At 34.8% G+C, this 19,806-nt stretch overlaps 1 protein-coding gene across 8 annotated transcripts in view; it reads right to left on the reverse strand.

The window, feature by feature from the left end:
• The window catches only part of LOC110440622 (kinesin-like protein KIF26B), a 306,581-nt gene that overhangs the window by 193,270 nt on the left and 93,505 nt on the right, over positions 1 to 19,806 (reverse strand). The window contains exon 1 of one of the 8 annotated variants that reach the window (XM_021483790.1): positions 11,398 to 11,466. The exons of the other annotated variants lie outside the window; for them this stretch is intronic. Coding sequence (XP_021339465.1) covers positions 11,398 to 11,451 — 54 coding nt within the window. The 5' untranslated portion in view covers positions 11,452 to 11,466. Of the gene's footprint in view, positions 1 to 11,397; positions 11,467 to 19,806 lie in introns of those variants that run through there. 8 annotated transcript variants of the gene reach the window in all.

Here is a 19,806-nt window from a genome sequence, read left to right on the forward strand (position 1 = left end):
ACATTTTTTTGCCACTAAATATTACAGTATACAGCTAATGATCAAATTGGTGCAGCATAAATGCCTTGTTAAACTTTCGTAAGAAGCCCTCTTAAGTACAAATTATGGACATAATACCAGAAAAAAATTAATCTGCGTCACAGCAGGATCTCTCTCAATACCGCAAATGTCAGCTCTATTAGATTTTCTAGCAAATCTACAGCTTCTATTGTGATTTCCTTCGGGGCGAAAAAAATGATAAATGCATTTCGGTCTTAGTTCAGTAATTGATGTTCCTGTCCAATTTTTTTGGGTGACATGTACTATACTGATGCAAGTTTTTTCCAATTACTGCTTTGCTACTGCTGTTTATTGAGGGTTTCATCGTAAACTTTTTCCTATATTTCTATTAACCTACATTTCATTATAGCCGCGCTATATAAATCATCAATGCAATGAACTCAATCAATATCTTATATTGATAAACTCATTTATCCTCATAATCAATTTCTTTGTGAGAAAAAAAAAGTCATTTGACCTAAGTTTAAACTAATTTGAATAAAAGCCTTTGAAATTAAATTACTACACGTTACAAGTAAATTAAGTAGGGTTTTCTTCAAAAGAAGATACATATCGTATCATTGGTTTCTTTCCACAAATATTTTTTTAATGCATTCATCATGAAGTCTGTATATAGTTACATATATTTTGTTCAAGTCGGCAGTATATTTACAAATATGTCATTTAAGAATTTGGAATATATAGCTTACTTGTCAAGAAAGTAAAGAATAGACAATTTCTATAGAACTATAGTCAATTCATTCTACACTACTGTGCAAGAAAATTAGTTTGCAAATATCAGTGACCCAGTATCCTATAAAATCTAAATTTCAATGAAGTACAATATCTGATAACATTGATCGGGAAGATTTCAATTTTAAAATGTACTTTAATCAAGATTCTGATATGTGGCTGGAGGGTATATAGGAAAATCAGTCAGAAACACACTTCTCGTGATAGGATAATGTTTTTTTATGAAGAAAAGGGAAAAGGGATACAGGATAATCTGTCCAATCTGACACCCTGTGGGATCCACCAAGTTGTCTGGATATGACAAGGTGTCAGTATAGACAGGTTTTTATATGATGGTTTTACTAGAACTGCAGAGATTAGTTATATGTTGGAAATCACAGGTTGTCATATTAGATAGTATGTCCATATACTCAGGTGTCATATAAGGTTCTATGTCAGAATATGCATGTATCAGATTAGACATGTTTTACTATATAAATGTAATCCCTATATACCACTCCTGAGTAATGAAAACATTTCATAAGTAAAACAATTGAATGTGTTAAAAATCCACTACCCCATCCAAACCACCAGAAACCCGAAATTATAACCCACCCTGAACCCACTAGCCTATTGCCATTCAACCAACCACCAGAACCCCTAAATCATAATTCTACTTGAACTCACTACCCTATCCACTTCTCCCTCTAGCCATAAAACCCTAAAAATTATAATCCACCCGGAACCCACCATCCATCCACCCAGAACCAGAATCTATCCATTATCCATCTCTGTGCACTGTTTCCTCCCTCCTACCTCGAATCTGCATCTAGACAATCCATCACCTCATACAGGTTATTTTGAGCATGAGCATTACAGCAGCAATGATTTATAGGTGTCTATATCGACATTGAAATCTACATACTGTCATTATAATCTAGAACTTTAGGGGAGGTGAGCTGACCGCATACTAATAGAGTGTGTTTTAAACAGGTTCAGAGACTTTGTCGTAAAGTGAAGCTATATTTTGTAGTGTACCAGGCCTCTTTACGTTTTTATAAACATTCATCGCAAAAACAAATGTCACATTTCGTAAATGCCCTGAACCATGAACAGATACAGACATAAACTTGTGTACACATATTTAAATAAATGTCTACATTTTATCTAATGTATGCTAATAAATGTAGACAAGAGCAAGGATAACGATCTCCCGAATTTACCAAGCTGACAACGATCGAAATGAGACTAGGCCAGATCTGTATCTTACAAATGACACTTTCTTCACAGCAAAAATTATGAATGAGAAAACTCAAATTACAGGTTTTTTTTATTTTTTTTTTTAAATTAAATGATATGCTCTGATGAGCAGAAGAAAGTTTGTATACAAGTGTTGGGCTCTACCGGTATCAAGATGTTTATGGATCATATAAGTAAAAAAACATATACGTCACCAATCTCATCAAAACTGGTGGTAAAATCGACCCCAGCTGTGATGAAACTTGTGCAGCATGTAGATTAATTACGTATAAAACCCAACTTTTTTTACGATATTAATTTCATTAGTATCTGTCATATTTGTCGGCCACGACAGCAATAACTATGATGAACAATGAAGAGATTGACCCCAGATTGTCCTTGAGGACCGAGATAAGTATCAGAGCAAAACATTGGCGTAAAAAAAGGTTACATGACTTCCCGTAGCGATCCGTCACCCGATAGATAAGTTAATAAGATAGGCTTGAACACTTTCAAACTCTCAGACAATAACACTTACACTATATATGTAGATTACAATCTAGAAATGTTACAACATGATGTCTGTCATGGGGTCGTTTTTGTTTCATACACAATATATATCAAACCTACGATCGATATACTGATGTATATAAACACGAGGCATCATGGGAATGATGTAAGAATTACGATGTCCTACTTTCATTAAATTGATAAGTATCAAAAGCATCGGAGTCTTTTTTTCTCATCAAAGGGGGAGATAATTGATGTGATTATATCATGATTGGAACTCTCCTCTGTGTAATTGCTGTTGACACAAAACTACTTTTTTCTCGTAAAAAGCTACAATCATGACAGGTCGGAATGAATGAGGATCAAAGCGGCTATACCAATTGTGTATTGCCACCTGAACGTTGTAATAATTCACACACATTTACTTACAGATCGAGATCTCGACAAAAAATCTGATAACTTTGAAGGATGCATTTTGTCGACAGTAATATTTTCTGATGAATAGGAAGGCATGGGAACTTTCTTCTTGCTGAGTTTTATAGAGTATATAATTCTAAATCTTCAGGTGTAGTATGTAGTAATTTCAAATGTACACTTCAAATATTTCACTCATGTGCATTAATAAAAATGAAAATAGAGTGAAACCTGGCTAATTTGACACCCTGTGAGTGGGACACAAACATGGTCAGGTCCGACAGGATGTCAGACTTCACAGGTTTTTCTTTAGAAAACACATAATTTTACCCTGATTCTGAAATTCTCAAGTTTCCTTTTTCTGTACATATAATTTATTAATCTGACCAAAAATCATTTTTAGTTTTCAGTAGAAATGGGATTACAACATCATGTTGTATTAGACAGGATGTCACTATAATCACCTTTGGCCAGATTAGACAGGTTTTCACTGTACATGTCAAACCTTTACAAATTGACCTCATCAATCTTAAACTGGATTAATCCATCCTGACATCATCTCATTTTCTGGCGATTTCCAATTTCAATCCCTTCGATCATTCCATAACTAGGTAAGGAAATGACATTGGCTATATAAACAGAATTTCCCCATTACATGTGAATAACAACTAAATGCTATAAAAGAACTCATAGTCTCACTACAATGATAAAAAGACCACAACATTTTTTGCATTTAACACGAATAGCACCTGTATACACAGGTTACCCTCATGAGAGACCACCTCTTTTATCAAAACAAATTACTACCTTTGTGAGGGACCACCTAATTTTTAAGACTGACAAAATTACTAAATTATTTCAAAAGAACTGAACCTGTGTTTAGAAACCATTTTCCTTGAAAGACCACCTGTGTTTGTCAAAAGAGTTGGTTTCTCCAAACAGATTCTACACCATATCAACACACATAGAACCAATGATTTAAACAACCTGTTATATCAATCATCACAACTTAGTGTGTCAAGATGATTTTGATGAACCTTTTGAATACATCATTAAATTTTATTTCCAAACTATTAGAATTCAGATTTTTTTAAATTTTGATGCACACAGGATTCTTACTTACTAAATAAAAGTCATAGACGGAAGCCATATCTCAAGAGTATTGACTTTTCAAAAATTGTAAAAAATGGAATATTTCATAAGCATGTTACAATGACAGGCAGGCATGGAATGTCTGCAGCACTGCTCAACATAAATCAGCCGGTCCCTAATTAAACCAAACAGGTTGTTTAACATGGGCAGACTTTCAATTAATGCACCCGTCAATGCCGCCTGTCCCTGCGGCCTGTCAGCTGTCAATACATCAAAGAAACATTGCGGAGTGTTACAGACAAGCCGAGTAAGGCTGAGCAGCACCTGAGAAGAATAAAACTGTGAAAGTCAGCGCTGACGATGACATTTGTGTCAGTAAGTATTTCGAGCTGTTGAAAGTGTAGGTGGTATTTTGGAAACAAGAGACATTGATGAGTGACATTTCGTGTGTCCATCACATCCATCATGCACATGAATTACCCCAACAAGTCTGTGTTTCATCAGACGTTTAAACTGTAATGACATATAAGCATGCGGTATATGTGATGATATGCCTCTAGATTAGCATACTTGACAGAATCGTGGAGGCATTATGGCCGCGATGCTACATATTTTTATTACATCAACCTACTTGTGAACATCTAATTATTTATTGAACATCCATAGAGTTAATTTTTATATAATGCCATTACCTGGCTGTTCTTGTAAGTGTCGTTTTCAAGGCCTAGAAACATTAATTTTGTTCATCTCATCACAAATCTTTTTATAAGACCCTTGGTTATAAACCTCTCATACTGCCATGAACATCAAGCAATCAACTTCTGAGGACCATTGGAAGTTCAGAATGCCAATAATTTCTGGAAGACTATTGGAAGTGCAGGATGCCATTAACTTTTGAGGACCATTGGAAGTTCAGGTTGCCATCAATTTCTGGGGGACCATTGGAAGTTAAGACCCTTGGTTATAAACCTCTCATACTACCACGAACATCAAGCAATCAGTTTCTAAATGACCACCTGTTGTTCATATTAACATCAACTTGTGGAAGACCATTAGAAGTCATGTTGCCATCAATTTCTGGAGGACCAATGTAAGTTCATGTTGCCATCAACCTGTGGAGGACCATTGGAAGTTCATGTTGCCATTAACTTCTGAGGACCATTGGAAGTTCAGGTTGCCATCAATTTCTGGAGGACCATTGGAAGTTTAGGATGCCATCAATTTCTGGAGGACCATTGGAAGTTCATATTGCCATCAATTTCTGAGGACCATTGGAAGTTCATGTTGCCATCAACCTGTGAGGACTATTGTAAGTTCATGTTGCCATCAATTTCTGGAAGACTATTGGAAGTTCATGTTGCCATCAATTTCTGGAAGACAATTGGAAGTTCAGAATGCCATCAACTTGTGGAGGACCATTGAAAGTTCAGGTTGCCACAATTTCAGGAGGACCATTAGAAGAGGAAATTTATCTTTCCATCAACTTCTGAGAACTATTGGAAGTTCATGTTGTCGTTAGCTTTTGTAGGACCATTGGAAGTTCACGTTGTCACCAACCACCTAAACACCACTAGTTGTTCATGCTATCATTAAAGTCTCAAGAAACAGTGGTTGCCATTAGTCTTACTGGAATCAATTGTGGTTACAAAAATCTTTAGGTTGTTCATGTTGCCCCAAACATTCAAACCTTCCAAGAAACAATGATTGCAATGAATTTTCTTAGAATGAGTTTTTATGGCTACCAACCTATCAGGGGTAATAGGTTGTTCTTGTTGTCATCCATCTCTGAAGAACCATAAGTTGCTCATGATGATATCAACCTCTGGAGAATCATAAGGGGTTCTAGTTGCCTCAAACATTGGCTATTTTGCACCAACATCTAAAAATAACTGGTACATCATTTAGAACCCTTTGTAACATATTCAGATGTAATGAACAGGTGTTTCCATAAAAAGTCTGAAGTGGACCAAAATACCATAAAAGTCACGGAACAAAGACAGGATTTTATCGGGGGTATTTGGGGAGGTGTATTAAAAGGATGAAATATATGAAAAGAGAAATTTTCACCGGGTCTAAAAGGTTGTTGTCATTTAGAGAATTGTGGAAAGAGGTGCCGTTTAGGTTCTCATTAAATGACCCTTATGAGTACCCTGACAAATTATTATGCCAAAAGGAAAGTTAATTTTGGCTACTGTTTCCACTATTGATAGAATATCTTTCATCAGTTTAAAAGCAAAATCATGATTTGTCATCAAATACATTAGCGTATGTAACAAAAGGCTACAGGTGTACAATGGTATCAATGCGACCAGGTAAATGTAACGAGATACCTGTACTTTACCTGGCCTATTATACCTGTAAACACCTATACAGATGTTTGATCTTTCATAATGCTGTAATTAGGAAGTAATTTACCATGCAAAAAAATCTTCCCCGAAATGTTGCTAAACATCAATGACAGAAGTTAGGCTGTACTTATCAGCTGAATGAAAAACTGATGAACAGTGTCTATTTTGAGTTTCGTAAATACTTGAACACATGGTGGTATACGCATCCATTCACAGCTTGGTTCGTTCAAGATACCTGAACAAAGTGAAAATTACGCCATTAATCATTGTATTTAAAGTAATATTCACATGAGCATGAAAGTGCAGTCGTTTTTTTCTGTGAGGGTTGAAGAGAACACCCTGATCGACAGTTCACAGTACAGTCGATTATCCCTGTGAAATGTATGCATGCATGCACAAACATTTTGCAAGTGGGTGGTCCTCACGAAAAAGTCATAGACAATTGGAAAGTTTACTTTCCGTAGGTATTTTTTTTCTTTAAATTTGATGAAGACGTGTCACCTCGTTGTCAGTATCGTGTTACTATAGCAACTCTCCCCAAACTTGTTTTTGACACTACGATATACCAAGTAGATGTAAAATGGATGCCGGATTAAAGAACACTATATTCATTACAAATAAACAGACATCATTCTTAAAATTTGACAGCGGAGTGTCGCCTTAATAAGATCAGTTCCCGACACATCTGTCACAGGTTGAAATCAACACACAATTGTCAGACAAACTCGCCTTCAATTCATTTTACTTTTTTTTCCCCCATTGACATCGTCATTCAGACCATTCAAATCCTTGTTTACAAGTTTCAAATACTTATTGTGAAAGTGGTTCTTGACAATTCTAGCATGACAAAACAACATTTTGACAGATGGATGTCAACAGGTAGAATTTAAATAAATGAAACTATCGATCATTTTCATTTATTTGTTTTATAAGCAAATCAAGGATTAAATAAAACTGATGCAATATGCATTACAAAATTTAGGACATTTAGAAAAGCATGTTAAAAACGTACAATTTTATACTAGTACAATTTTTATAACTTTCAGATAAATGAAGAAAATTCCACGTTTTAAAATAGTCCTCATTATTAGGATCCAGTCCATTTTTAAATAACAAACTACAACTAGCTAAGGTAAATTTTGAAAATTTCCCCAGCATTGATCTGATTTTTTTTCTCAATTTCGTTGTTCAAACTCCCCTGATTCCTGCATGACTATGGCGAAATCAAATCCCTTGAGAAAAGTCGCTACAAGTACATGTCAACTGTTTTTAAAATTCTGTTAAGCTTGATGATAAATTTTTAAAAAATTGTTAAATGTACGTTAAAAAATATTGCACCTTCGAAACTAAAACATACTTACACAGAAATTCAATAACAAATTTCTACAAACAATACTACACAAATATGATTGCAAATTGTAAGATAAGTTGAAAAGTTTTTTACTTGAAAGTAAGCTACTTGTACTAACAAAGCTATAGCACTCTGCCCCTGAAGTACAGCCTCTAGCAAAATGTTTCTATAGTTTTTATATAAGGGTATTAATTCCGTCAAAACATTTTCTCAATGAAACGGCACCTTTTTTTGTGTGTCCTTTCGCACCTGTATGGTACAACTGTGTTGTAATGTATTAGCACAGCGTGTTTACTCTAGAGTGCACTGTATGTGTGTTCAACGACCGAAACGCTGCACCCACGACCTTTATGTGACCTTCAACAATCGTGGCCTGTTTGAAATATACCAACTGGTAGTCTTTCAACTTTTAGAGAAAATAGAGAAAATTGCAACGTAATTTGATGTGACATAATGCAATTAAACGGTTCGTAAAAACATTTTCTCTTATCTAGCCTGATCAATGTTTTGAACATAATTAGTTTCTTATTTGGACGCAACTACTTCCTGTCAATATTTTTCGTCTACGTCACTCTAAGAGTTGATATGTACCTCTAGCGAAGATATAACATTTCTGACACGCGGAGTTCACCCCCTCCCAAAACCATTGTCAATTTGTTGTGGGTCTGTAACTAGATCAGCCCCTTCCCCCAGCTGGAGTCAACTAGTTTAAGGTGAGCTCCAACAAAGGCGATTGTCTTGACCCCTAATGGCCAAAGAGAACACTAGACTACCCCCACCCGTAATTCACACCTGTACACAGGTAAGTATTGTTTACTGGACACAAGTTGACTCATTCATTAACGAGCTAGTCGTCACAGGTGTAACAATAGCCCATCAAATGGGATGTAGACTCGAGGAATTTGAAAGCCGAGAGATCAGTATCTCCCTGTACGTTAGTTACTTTATGACACGACAATCGTAATTGTACTGCCGGAATGCCGTTTTGATAGCAAGCACCAGGATGTGAGTTTGTATATATATATACACACTCGAGTGACTTGTTATTACGCCTCCCCAGGGTCAAGTACAACCTACCCTAACTTATACCTCTTGCAAATGACAGGTCGATCTGACGAAACATATACGTCATACCCCGTGTCGGGACATCCCAAACAAACACACGCAGACCACAATGAGGCAGCCCGTAATTAAATTATACTGTTTGACTTACGTAGCTTAAAAGGTATGACAGACAATTTTGTTGCAATTTCGGTCCAAACGCCAATGTCTATATGTGTGTTGAACACAAATGGGTTTGTACCTAAAACCACAATTGTTGCCAAAATGTTTAATCTGCAATAGACACCGACTTGTCAATTTCTGTCAATCATTTCTTTTCACCTGAGATCACTCATCGGCATGCACTCGTCAATTTTCTGACCAAGTGGACACGCTTCTATCCTTCTAAATATGTAACCCATCTAATTGGTCTGGTAGCTCATAAATAAAAATGTACTTTTCAAAACTGTCAAGCTCTAAAGGATATTCTGGGAACGATTTTTTGTATTTCTTTGATAACCTTGTATCATTCATTTTATCAACTTTCGAAATGGACAGCTCAAAATGACAAGCAGAAATATAGTAGCACCAGACCATTTGAAAGCATTTGTATGTACATCAGCGTAACCTTTACCGGAAAATGAAAAAAGTTCAGAAAAAATATCTCCCAAGATCAAAAATGAAGAATTAAGAAAGAAAATTTAAATTGTAATATGGTGTGCTTGAGTCTCAATAATGATAATAAAAGACTTGATATAAATATTATTTATTCAATATCAAGAACAGAAAAAAATGAAATTCTGTAAACTTATGAAAAATCAATGAAGCTGTAGAAAAGATTGTTTTTTTTTACAATTTAATTTAAAATGATGTCTTAACATATATAGTCATTGTGTTCATAGAATTATTGTAAAATTCTTTATATATTTGTGAAAACACTTTTACTGTGGGAACGATTATCTTACGATTATATATTGTAATGAATATTGAGCACAAAATATGGTTGATTACTATTTGAATGTTTTATCAAGTTTTGTAGCAATCTTTTAAATATGATACTCAGTTCTGCGGTGGAAGAGGATTTTGCATGGTACACAATCTGGCGTTTCCCAGTAGTGTGGGACCTTATTTCTTCCTCTCCATTGTATGGACCTAAATATAATTTTATTTGATATGTTAGTCATCGTTAATCTATATTAGCAATTAATCAATCCTTTTAAATGTGTTTAAAAGTTGATTATTATCATAATATTTACTCTAATTGGTTTAAATGCAATTCAAAATTGGAACTCTCCTCAAGAGGAGATCAATTTAGTGTGGGTAAAGCTGATGCCCTAATTTTCTGTCAAGTGTCTGTGTGATAGTATTGGGTTGACAGTGTGCTCTGACACATGGCTAAACAAAAACGCTAATGAAATTTGGACAATATCAACAATGAAGATCTCCATTTGACCGAAAAATTTGTTGTGACTGACGAGGCACAGGGTGACATCATGTCATGTTTCATTGTATGGATCTACAGGACACAGGGTAACGCGATATGAAACATGACACTCAACACAACAATGGCTGGTTAGCCGAGAAGACCTCACGCTTGATGACTGGTGTTTATACAGAACATAATCGGTACAAGTAATATTTATAGCTATATGAAGTACTGAGCTACATCAACTGAAAGAATATTATAATAGATTTCATTTAATCATTTATTTTTCAATATTTACAATTTCATTGTATGGTTTTTAGGAAAATCTGTTGTTTAAATGCAGGTCTTGAAAATTTCTTTCATAATAGATAGATCAGTCTAAGAACAAACTGTCTTTTGTAACAGACCATTTTATTTCATGAGGAATAAACCGATCAGAGGACAGAACATGGTTTGAGAGGTCACCTGTCACCTAAGACCACCTATATTGGAAATTCTGTCTTGAAAGACCAGCTATTTAAGAGTCTACATGTGTCAATAGAGACAGTTTAGCTGTTTTTTCAATAGTGAGTTGTCTAGAGAACTAGAGATCACCTGTTTAAAGAGACCACCTGCCTACAGATCACCTGTCTAAAGAGACCATACCATGGCTATCTACTTTAGAGGTCGCCAATTACTTACGAAAGCAATGGCCTTTTAAGACAGGTTCTTAAGTATAATGGTTAGATGATAGCAAATTGGTCCATTTTCTAATATTAAGAAATTAAACCTGTTTATTACTGATAAAAGAATATATATGTCCTTCATATAAACAAAGAAAATATCTCATCTTTAAAACCAGTACATTTTCAGAATTTTCAGCTATTTTCATGTTTTGCTATTTTCTATTACCTAACTTTTGGAGGTTCTGGTCCTAAAACATAACATCTAAACTAGGGGTTTTCCGTCTCCAATGTGTCGAATAACCCATAAACTACATGCAGGCTACATGAACGAGGAAGAGCTCTCTTTGAGCCAATACCCATCTCCGAGAAAGGTTATTCAGTAAATATATTTTGCACTTAAACATGTCAAAAACATGTTTCGACTGAAACATTTTATGCAGAATATGACAAATTTACATAAAAAACCTATTATTGTATAAAATTACACAAAAATAAAGTATACTTTTAAAAATGACATTATCTTGTGTAAATCAAACTCACCGTCTTGACCCGACCCTTTTTATCTGCGGAGGAGGGGATGTTCTCAACTCGCATTAATGACGAGACTACAAGATGGGGGCAGGCTCGTAAAGTCAACAATGGCATTGTTTGTTCCGGACTATACACTCTTCCAAACAGAATTACGCCCTTTTCTGAATTATATGTGACAATTATGATCCAAGTAAGGGTCATTTATGGACATAAAATTTGTTAACAGGCCTAAATATAAAACATTTACGTTTGTTATTCATATTAAACGTATCGCAATAACTGTTTCACACAGTCTGGTTCGGGATTTTTTTAATGTTTAGAGGATATGTTTTCCTAGACAGGGAACAGACATTTAGTGCTCGTATTATCCAAATGTTTCAACAATTACCGACCCCAGCATATGACCTCCTGCCACCGTTGGCCAACACAATACATGTCACATTTTAACATTGACAGGGTTTGTCAACTTTTCAGCACCTTGCGATGCAGACTGATTGACATACAAAAAGACATGTATTGTGTTGGTAGGAGTTCCGGATGTCACGGCCAAACTTGCTTATCGACATGTATACCTTACATACGTAAGTAAATAACTACTTACGTACAAAGATTCAAGCAAATAAAAAGTATTGTTAGATTGACAAATGAATTGTTCAACATTAAAAATTAAAAAAATCCATAAAATTCGTAAAATGTTTATCAATTTTCATTAAAGTTTTTTTTCATACAGCAGGGTTTAGATTATCACCTGGAAATTTTAAAGTTTATTTTAAATTATCATCTTTTTTTTTACCCATCAAGCTAAGCAGACTTCCAACACCTAGTCCTGACGTGAGTATTCTGTAATGCTAAACCAACAAAACATGCAAAACTGGTGAAAATATTTATAACCAAACAAAAATTAAAAGTGCATTTTCGTTTTTTCCCCCACACAAATTCTTGGCTTAGCTATAATGCATTCTTTATGTACGCTGATAATCGGACTCCGATATGAATGTAAAATATGGCAATCTTTAAGACCATATTTCTTTTCATTCATACTTTGTTACAATAATTTTCGTAATAAACACCCTTCACATTCACATATATATGCTGGAGAAGGTTGCTCACTACTTTTAACTTTTTATTTCGAAGAATAGCAGAGATTCAAGGGGGCAAAATGTTGGTCATAAATACATGTTATTGATGATTAGATTGTATTTTTTTTTTATCTATATCTAGAAATAAAATTAACTCTGACCTTACATCTTTAAACATTAAACTCATTCACCCCTAAAATTTCATAATGAACTATTCCAACCTTTGAAGTGGAAGAGTTCCAATGTGTCTTCAGGGGTAAATGAGTTAAAAGGTAAACAATTACGTTTACACAAAATCAAAATCCTACATATTCTCCAAAATAATGCAACCACCAAACAGGAGATAAGGCAGCAGAAAATGACACGATATAAATCTTAATCGTTTAAAAACTGATTATAACAGCATGATTAAAATGGAATGAGCATTATTTTGATCAAATACGACAAACCCTAACCTTTTGACATATGTCAAATATTACAAAATATGACTAGGTGAATTCCAAAGGTGTAAATAATTACCAAAACTGTAAGTACTTACCCTGTTCTTATATACTTATGTTTACTTAAATCAGTGCCTGGACGTTCCTTTTGTAGGTAGGAAATGTAATCTACAAAATCTGAAAGTCTAAAGAGGATTAGCGTTTTACGTGCATTGATGCTTGGGCAGCCAAATTTTATTATACGCTTAACATTTGATGTGTATTGCCAGGGCATTGTATGCTGGTCTCACCAATAGACCTTTCCTTAAATCCACAAAAAAAATGATATGCACCGTTCCAAACCCTGACATTAATCAAATACTCTCTCCCGAAAAATTAGAAAAGTTCTTTTTGCCGAGTTGCATGGCATTAGCTATTGGATACAGGTTTATCAATCTGCGGTGAATGAGGAATGACAACTATAACCCTTAAGCCATTGAAAGGTATTCAAGTCTTTGGTAGATGTACTTCCCAGTATATATGTTTCCATTTCTACAGCTGGGATGGCTGGAACATTTTATCAAGGTCTTGGAATTCATAAGATCTCAAAACTATGAAACTCTTAAAAAGTCAGAATAAAGACTAATGGTACATTTGGACTATGCAAATACGTTTACTGTGGTATAATTTTGATAGTAACTATACCATTCTAATAAAACAGCTGAACCAGCAATTCTGTGAACAAAGACCACCATTTTACCTCCTTATCAATTGGATGCTCTAGCTGTTCAGCCCTATTTATGCCAACTACACCAAGTGCCTGTCTATCAAAACACATTTGTTTTAAGTGTTCGTTACTTGAACAGTACCAAATTAAAACTTCCAACATCCCATCTTCAGAACAAAGCTTCTCACAAAATCTCACAAAGCAAAAAGTATTCAATATATGGTTTAAATGTTTTTGCTATTCTATCTTCTTCGTGGCTTAAATTATCATTTCTGTAATTGAGTTTTTTTTAGTATTTCAACAAAAATCATTGAGAGATAATCTAAGTTATATTTAATCATTCATGCTTGCATTGCTCTGAGGGTTATATTTCTTGAGCCTTATAAAGCAACACTATATACTAGCCCTGTACGTTGTTGTGAGAAATGGTATTAACGTTTTATTGCAACTTATAACAAATTTCAGTACATTTCAATAGAATACTACAATTTTCACTTATCAAAACAGATTTGCTTTCAAACATTAGATTAACTAATTGACTCGAAGTGTGATTTCTAAGAACAGTATCCTATTAACAGAAAGTACAGTACCTGCCTATAGGAGCATTACTAAGTGCCTGTCTATATAGGAGTATAGTACCTGCCTATAGGAGCATTACTAAGTACCTGTCTATATAGGAGTATAGTGCCTGCCTATAGGATTATAGTACCTGCATGCCTATAGGAGCATTACTAAGTACCTGTCTATATAGGATTATAGTACCTGCCTATAGGATTATAGTACCTGCCTATAGGAGCATTAATAAGTACATGTCTATACAGGATTATAGTACCTGCCTATAGGATTATAGTGCCTGCCTATAGGAGTATAGTGCCTACCTATAAGATTATAGTGCCTGCCTATAGGATTATAGTTCCTGCCTATAGGAGTATAGTGCCTGTCTATAGGATTATAGTGCCTGCCTATAGGAGTATAGTGCCTGCCTATAGGAGTATAGAGCCTGCCTATAGGAGTATAAAGCCTGCCTATAGGATTATAGTACCTGCCTATAGGAGTATAGTGCCTGCCTATAGGATTATAGTGCCTCCCTATAGGAGTAAGTGCCTGCCTATAGGATTATGGTGCCTGCCTATAGGAGTTAGTACCTGCCTATATGATTATAGTGCCTGCCTATAGGAGTGTAGTGCCTGCCTGTAGTAGTATAGTACCTGCCTATAGTAGTATAGTACCTGCCTATAGTAGTATAGTGCCTGTCTATAGTAGTATAGTACTTATAGTACCTGCCTATAGGCCTGCCTATAGTAGTATAGTACCTGTCTATAGTTGTATAGTAACTATCTATAGTAGTATAGTACATGTACCTGTCTATAGTAGTATAGTTCCTGTCTACAGTAGTATAGTACCTGCCTACAGTAGTATAGTACCTGCCTATAGTAGTATAGTACCTGTCTATAGTTGTATAGTACCTGTCTATAGTAGTATAGTACATGTACCTGTCTATAGTAGTATAGTACCAGCTGTCTATAGTAGTATAGTACCAGCTGTCTATAGTAGTATAGTCCCTGTCTATAGTAATATAATACCTGCCTATATTAGTATAGTACCTGTCTATAGTAGTATAGTACCTGTCTATAGTAGTATAGTACCTACCTATAGTAGTATAGTACCTGTCTATAGTAGTATAGTACCTGTCTATAGTAATATAATACCTGCCTATATTAGTATAGTACCTGTCTATAGTAGTATAGTGCCTGTCTATAGTAGTATAGTACCAGTCTATAGTAGTATAGTACCTGTCTATAGTAGTATAGTACCTGTCTATAGTAGTATAGTACCTGTCTATAGTAGTATAGTACCTGCCTATAGGCATATAGTACCTGCCTATAGTAGTATAGTACCAGTCTATAGTAGTATAATACCTGTCTATAGTAGTATAGTACCTGCCTATAGGAGTATATTAGTGTAATATATAGTGCCTGTCTATAGGATAAGATTACTTGCATATAGTATTTATTGGCAAATTGGTCGAGTGGTTAACACTCCGGCCTTCCACGCAGGCGGCCGTGGTTCGATTCCCTAAATCATCGTACACATGGATTTTCAGAGAAAGTGTTTTTTCTCTTGCCCACACAACTCCAACAACCCAGCTGGAGTATAAATTGGTTTGGGGTGGGTGTTGCGGTATCTGTGCTGTAGCGTTCAAGTGAGGTGGCATTATAAATGATACCGTTGGAAGCACGGTCCCACTACAAACAGTACACATTACATCTCCAGCACACATTCAGGCATACACACATAGGGAGATATAAGTCAGGTGGCATATAGGACTAGTAATTAGTGCCTGATAAAGCAGCTCCTGCGAATTCCTCAAAATTATATTGATTATTGTATACCTATGCTAATTGTATTATGAGAAGTTCTTTTTACACAACCAATAAAATGTTTAGAAATATGCTAATTGTATTTATTGTATATCTATGTACTGTACAGCGCTTTCGAGTGGCTTATGTTAGCTAGATAGGGCGCTATATTAAATGCTGTATATCATTATTAATATATTATTATTAAGGAGTATAGGTAATGCCATAGGAGTTTAGTCATTTCATATAGGTGTATATAGTGTCTGCCTAGCAGTAAAACGTCCTATACTCTAGCATACACTATTCCCTTTCCCTCAGTCAATGTTGACTTAATGGGTCCAGGAAGTCTCTCAAATAAACATCACCCTGATTAGACGACAACTAAATTATGATTGTCAAGTCAAACGGCACAAGCCATTGACCATTAATAAACTTCACCAGCCAATATTCAATTTTCTCATGACACGTGGAAAAGCATGTCGTCTGCTGTGGGCGTGTATTACCCCTGCAGGGGTTCTATGATTCTGAATTGGCAAGAAAACGCTATTGCTTCATCAAGTTAAATCTTCGGCCATTCATTTATAACTGCGGGTCATTCGGGTGGCAATTTTTGTGATTCGATCACGTAAATCATAGTTAAAAGGACAGACTTTATGTCGGACCAAAGGTCTGGTCATTATTTTCCTCATTATCAACAATTATGATGAATAGCATGGCTATTAGGTTCATGCAGGAGGGAGGTCAAATTGGACATGAGGGGTCATTTCTATTTAACTGACCCTCGGATAATTCGAACTAACAATGCATTGGGCCATGATGAAGTCAGAGGACTTCTCCCTAAGTACTTCAGATGTTAGAATTCAGAATTAATTCTGTGTTTTCCGAGTGAAATATTGTTCGTTTCAGACAGCTGCACGTGTACTATGGTAACGTAAAGTCTTTGTCTGAATGAGTAACACTTGTACCACTTCATGATTCTACCAACATCGAGTACAAACTAATCAATTCCTCTTGTTCAGATCAGTTTCTAAAAGAAATATAAAAAAAAAAAATCTGAAAAATTCTGTCCGACCATCAAACGATATCGCTAATAAGTCAATTTTTTTATGATGAAATTATTGGAGATATTGTATCATAACAAATAACTGCTAGCACGAAACACCATTATGCTACTTATGGTAAAAACTTATCATAATGGAATTATTGATGATGTAGTGAAATTTTCTTTTTCAAAACATGGCTACGCTTGTTACGCTTGAAACAAGGGTTGGTCACAGGCACCATATGTAATAGGAGCAGAAAAAAAATGCACTGTCAGATCGGGGTTCGAACCCATTACGACCTTCCAACCTCTAGACAAACACTTAACGATTGAACTATCTTATCAATATCGATCAACCCAGTCCAGTTCTCCCTACTACACCCTATTTATTCAGTGTATACACAATGTCATATATTTTGCTAATGAGCTCACATAATATGGCCTATTTTTAATGATAATGAAATGACATCACAGACTTCAAAATTACAGTACATAACTCAAATAAATATAGAGCCAAATGGCAGAATTTTAGACTTCATGTTAGAATGACCTGGAAAGACATGTTTTTTCTTCAATAATCGTAATATGCCTCTATATCATATGATAAAATCTTCAATTCATTTTTATTTCATAAAAGGTTCATAAAACTAGTCACAAAATTTTCCTTTTAGCCCACTTCATATTAAAACCATCTATGAAATTGGAACTCATATGCAATCCTTACTATGGGTGTACATGACATTGATCATAATACGTCTTCAAGTTAAGGTGGGCTAACTAATAGTCTAGACTATATATATCAATTTGAACAGAAACACATTCCATAAAACTGGGCCCTTGTGGAGAAACGGGTAAATTTTGGAACCATTTCAGTGTTTATCATCTATGTTGGATATATACATGTTTAAACCTAATATTTGATGTTATTAATATGATAAAATGTCGTAGAAATAACTTCACTTGTAATCAATATCCCTGAGACGATTTCAAACCCAAATGAAAGCAATCATATTTGCCATTGAACAGTTACCATGACAACAAAATTCAGACATTTTACCCATAATCATTCACTGTTATCTGATTTCAGACCAAAATCAAATTTGTTTCCTAATATGATGTTTTCAATGATTCACGATTTTCATTTTAATCTTCCGGATATTAATTTGTCTCCCATTTTATCGGGTTATGTGAAAGGTGACACAGATTTTGACCTCTCCATCATGACAATCATCTGTCCGACAGATGTAAAAGATCGGAAAAAAATATAATCCAGATTACTTTTTTTAGGTTTTGGATTGGTTTAAAATCCTTATTTCATCAAGACTTGGCGATTGTTAATATTTGTCAGTTCTGCAACTTATTCGCCGGTGAAGCGTAAGATATCAGCGTAAATCATCATTATTTCGTAAAGACCATTCTCGCTTCAGCGATTATTTTCCACAGAACCATGACAAGGAAACAAAATACGAGATAATTAATTGAACTTGTCTTGTTATCTTCACAGAAAGAGAAATTGCAATAACGTTCTTTCTTCAGAAGTCAGAGAAATAAATGAGGCTTATTGAAGGTATTTACATTTCAATGTTGGAAGCAAAAATTAATATCATTACTTCGGAATCTTAATGAATAGAATCATAATACGAGAGGCGATCATGCAATTTGCATGTCGACAAAAGTGCGAAAATGAATACGGCATTGTAAAATGTTCCCCACCATTTACATTCATTAGGCATTAACGTCTGGTAGAGTTTAAAAGCCAAGTTAACAATTATGATTTTCAATATCTCAGAGCTTATCTGTATCATCTCTAGGGATAACATAATGTTCCGAACAATCTGGTTTTGTTTGTTGTCAAGCTAATAGTATCGCCAATCACAGCTGTCAAATCATCATGAATATTCATGATTCATTGAAATCCTCAAAACGAAATATGAATTTTCTGCTCAACACGTTTTTTTTAATGAAAGTGACACCAAAGAAGATTGATTCTTTATGCAATATATGATTTAAAGATCGTGAAATCGTGGCATATAGAACAAAATTTTACCTAAAAAAGGTAATTGAGATATCCAAAAAAACATGTATTGTGCATTGTAAAGCAGACAAATTGAAATCTACGAATGAAAAATACACTTTCACTTAAACTCATTGCTTCCAAGATTACCAGCTCTGTGGTTTTGGTTAATTTCTGACATACCATATTCAAGCTAATAAATCGCCCAAATGTTTATATAGTCTTAGCAACCCATTATTTTACTATAATGTTCAGACAACTCAAAAAAGTGCAGTAATTCTTATTTTACCCATTTGCTTAGCACCCCAGCTCTCTGCATGTGCAGAATGGGTATAGCCACTGGAGTGCTACTTGATAGTGTTTAAGAAATATATCAAGTTTATCATACTTGCAAAACTTTTGGATTTTTTCTGGGGGACAAACTGCAAGATAAAACCTAAATGTGACTGGAAAAAAAACAGTGATCATAAATTCCTAGCTATTTGACACAACAATAATGTAGAAAGTCATAGTTTGGCTGTTCTATGCAATGAATATGAATTGAAGTTGACCAAATTGTAAGATGAAGGGAACTCTGTTGAACAGGCTCCTTTGCTTCAAAATAGGGAGATTTGGTAAGTATGCAATATATACACATTTTGTCCATTTTGTAATTCTTCCATTTTGAAAGATGTTGGAAGCTCATGACTATACATCCATCGCATGCAAAATTCCTGATTCATCAAATTAAAGTATTTGAATAATGAAATTAAACAAATTCTGGTAGACTCTAGTAGA

Source organism: Mizuhopecten yessoensis, unplaced genomic scaffold (assembly GCF_002113885.1).
Source record: "Mizuhopecten yessoensis strain PY_sf001 unplaced genomic scaffold, ASM211388v2 scaffold11185, whole genome shotgun sequence".
NCBI lineage: Eukaryota > Metazoa > Mollusca > Bivalvia > Pectinida > Pectinidae > Mizuhopecten > Mizuhopecten yessoensis.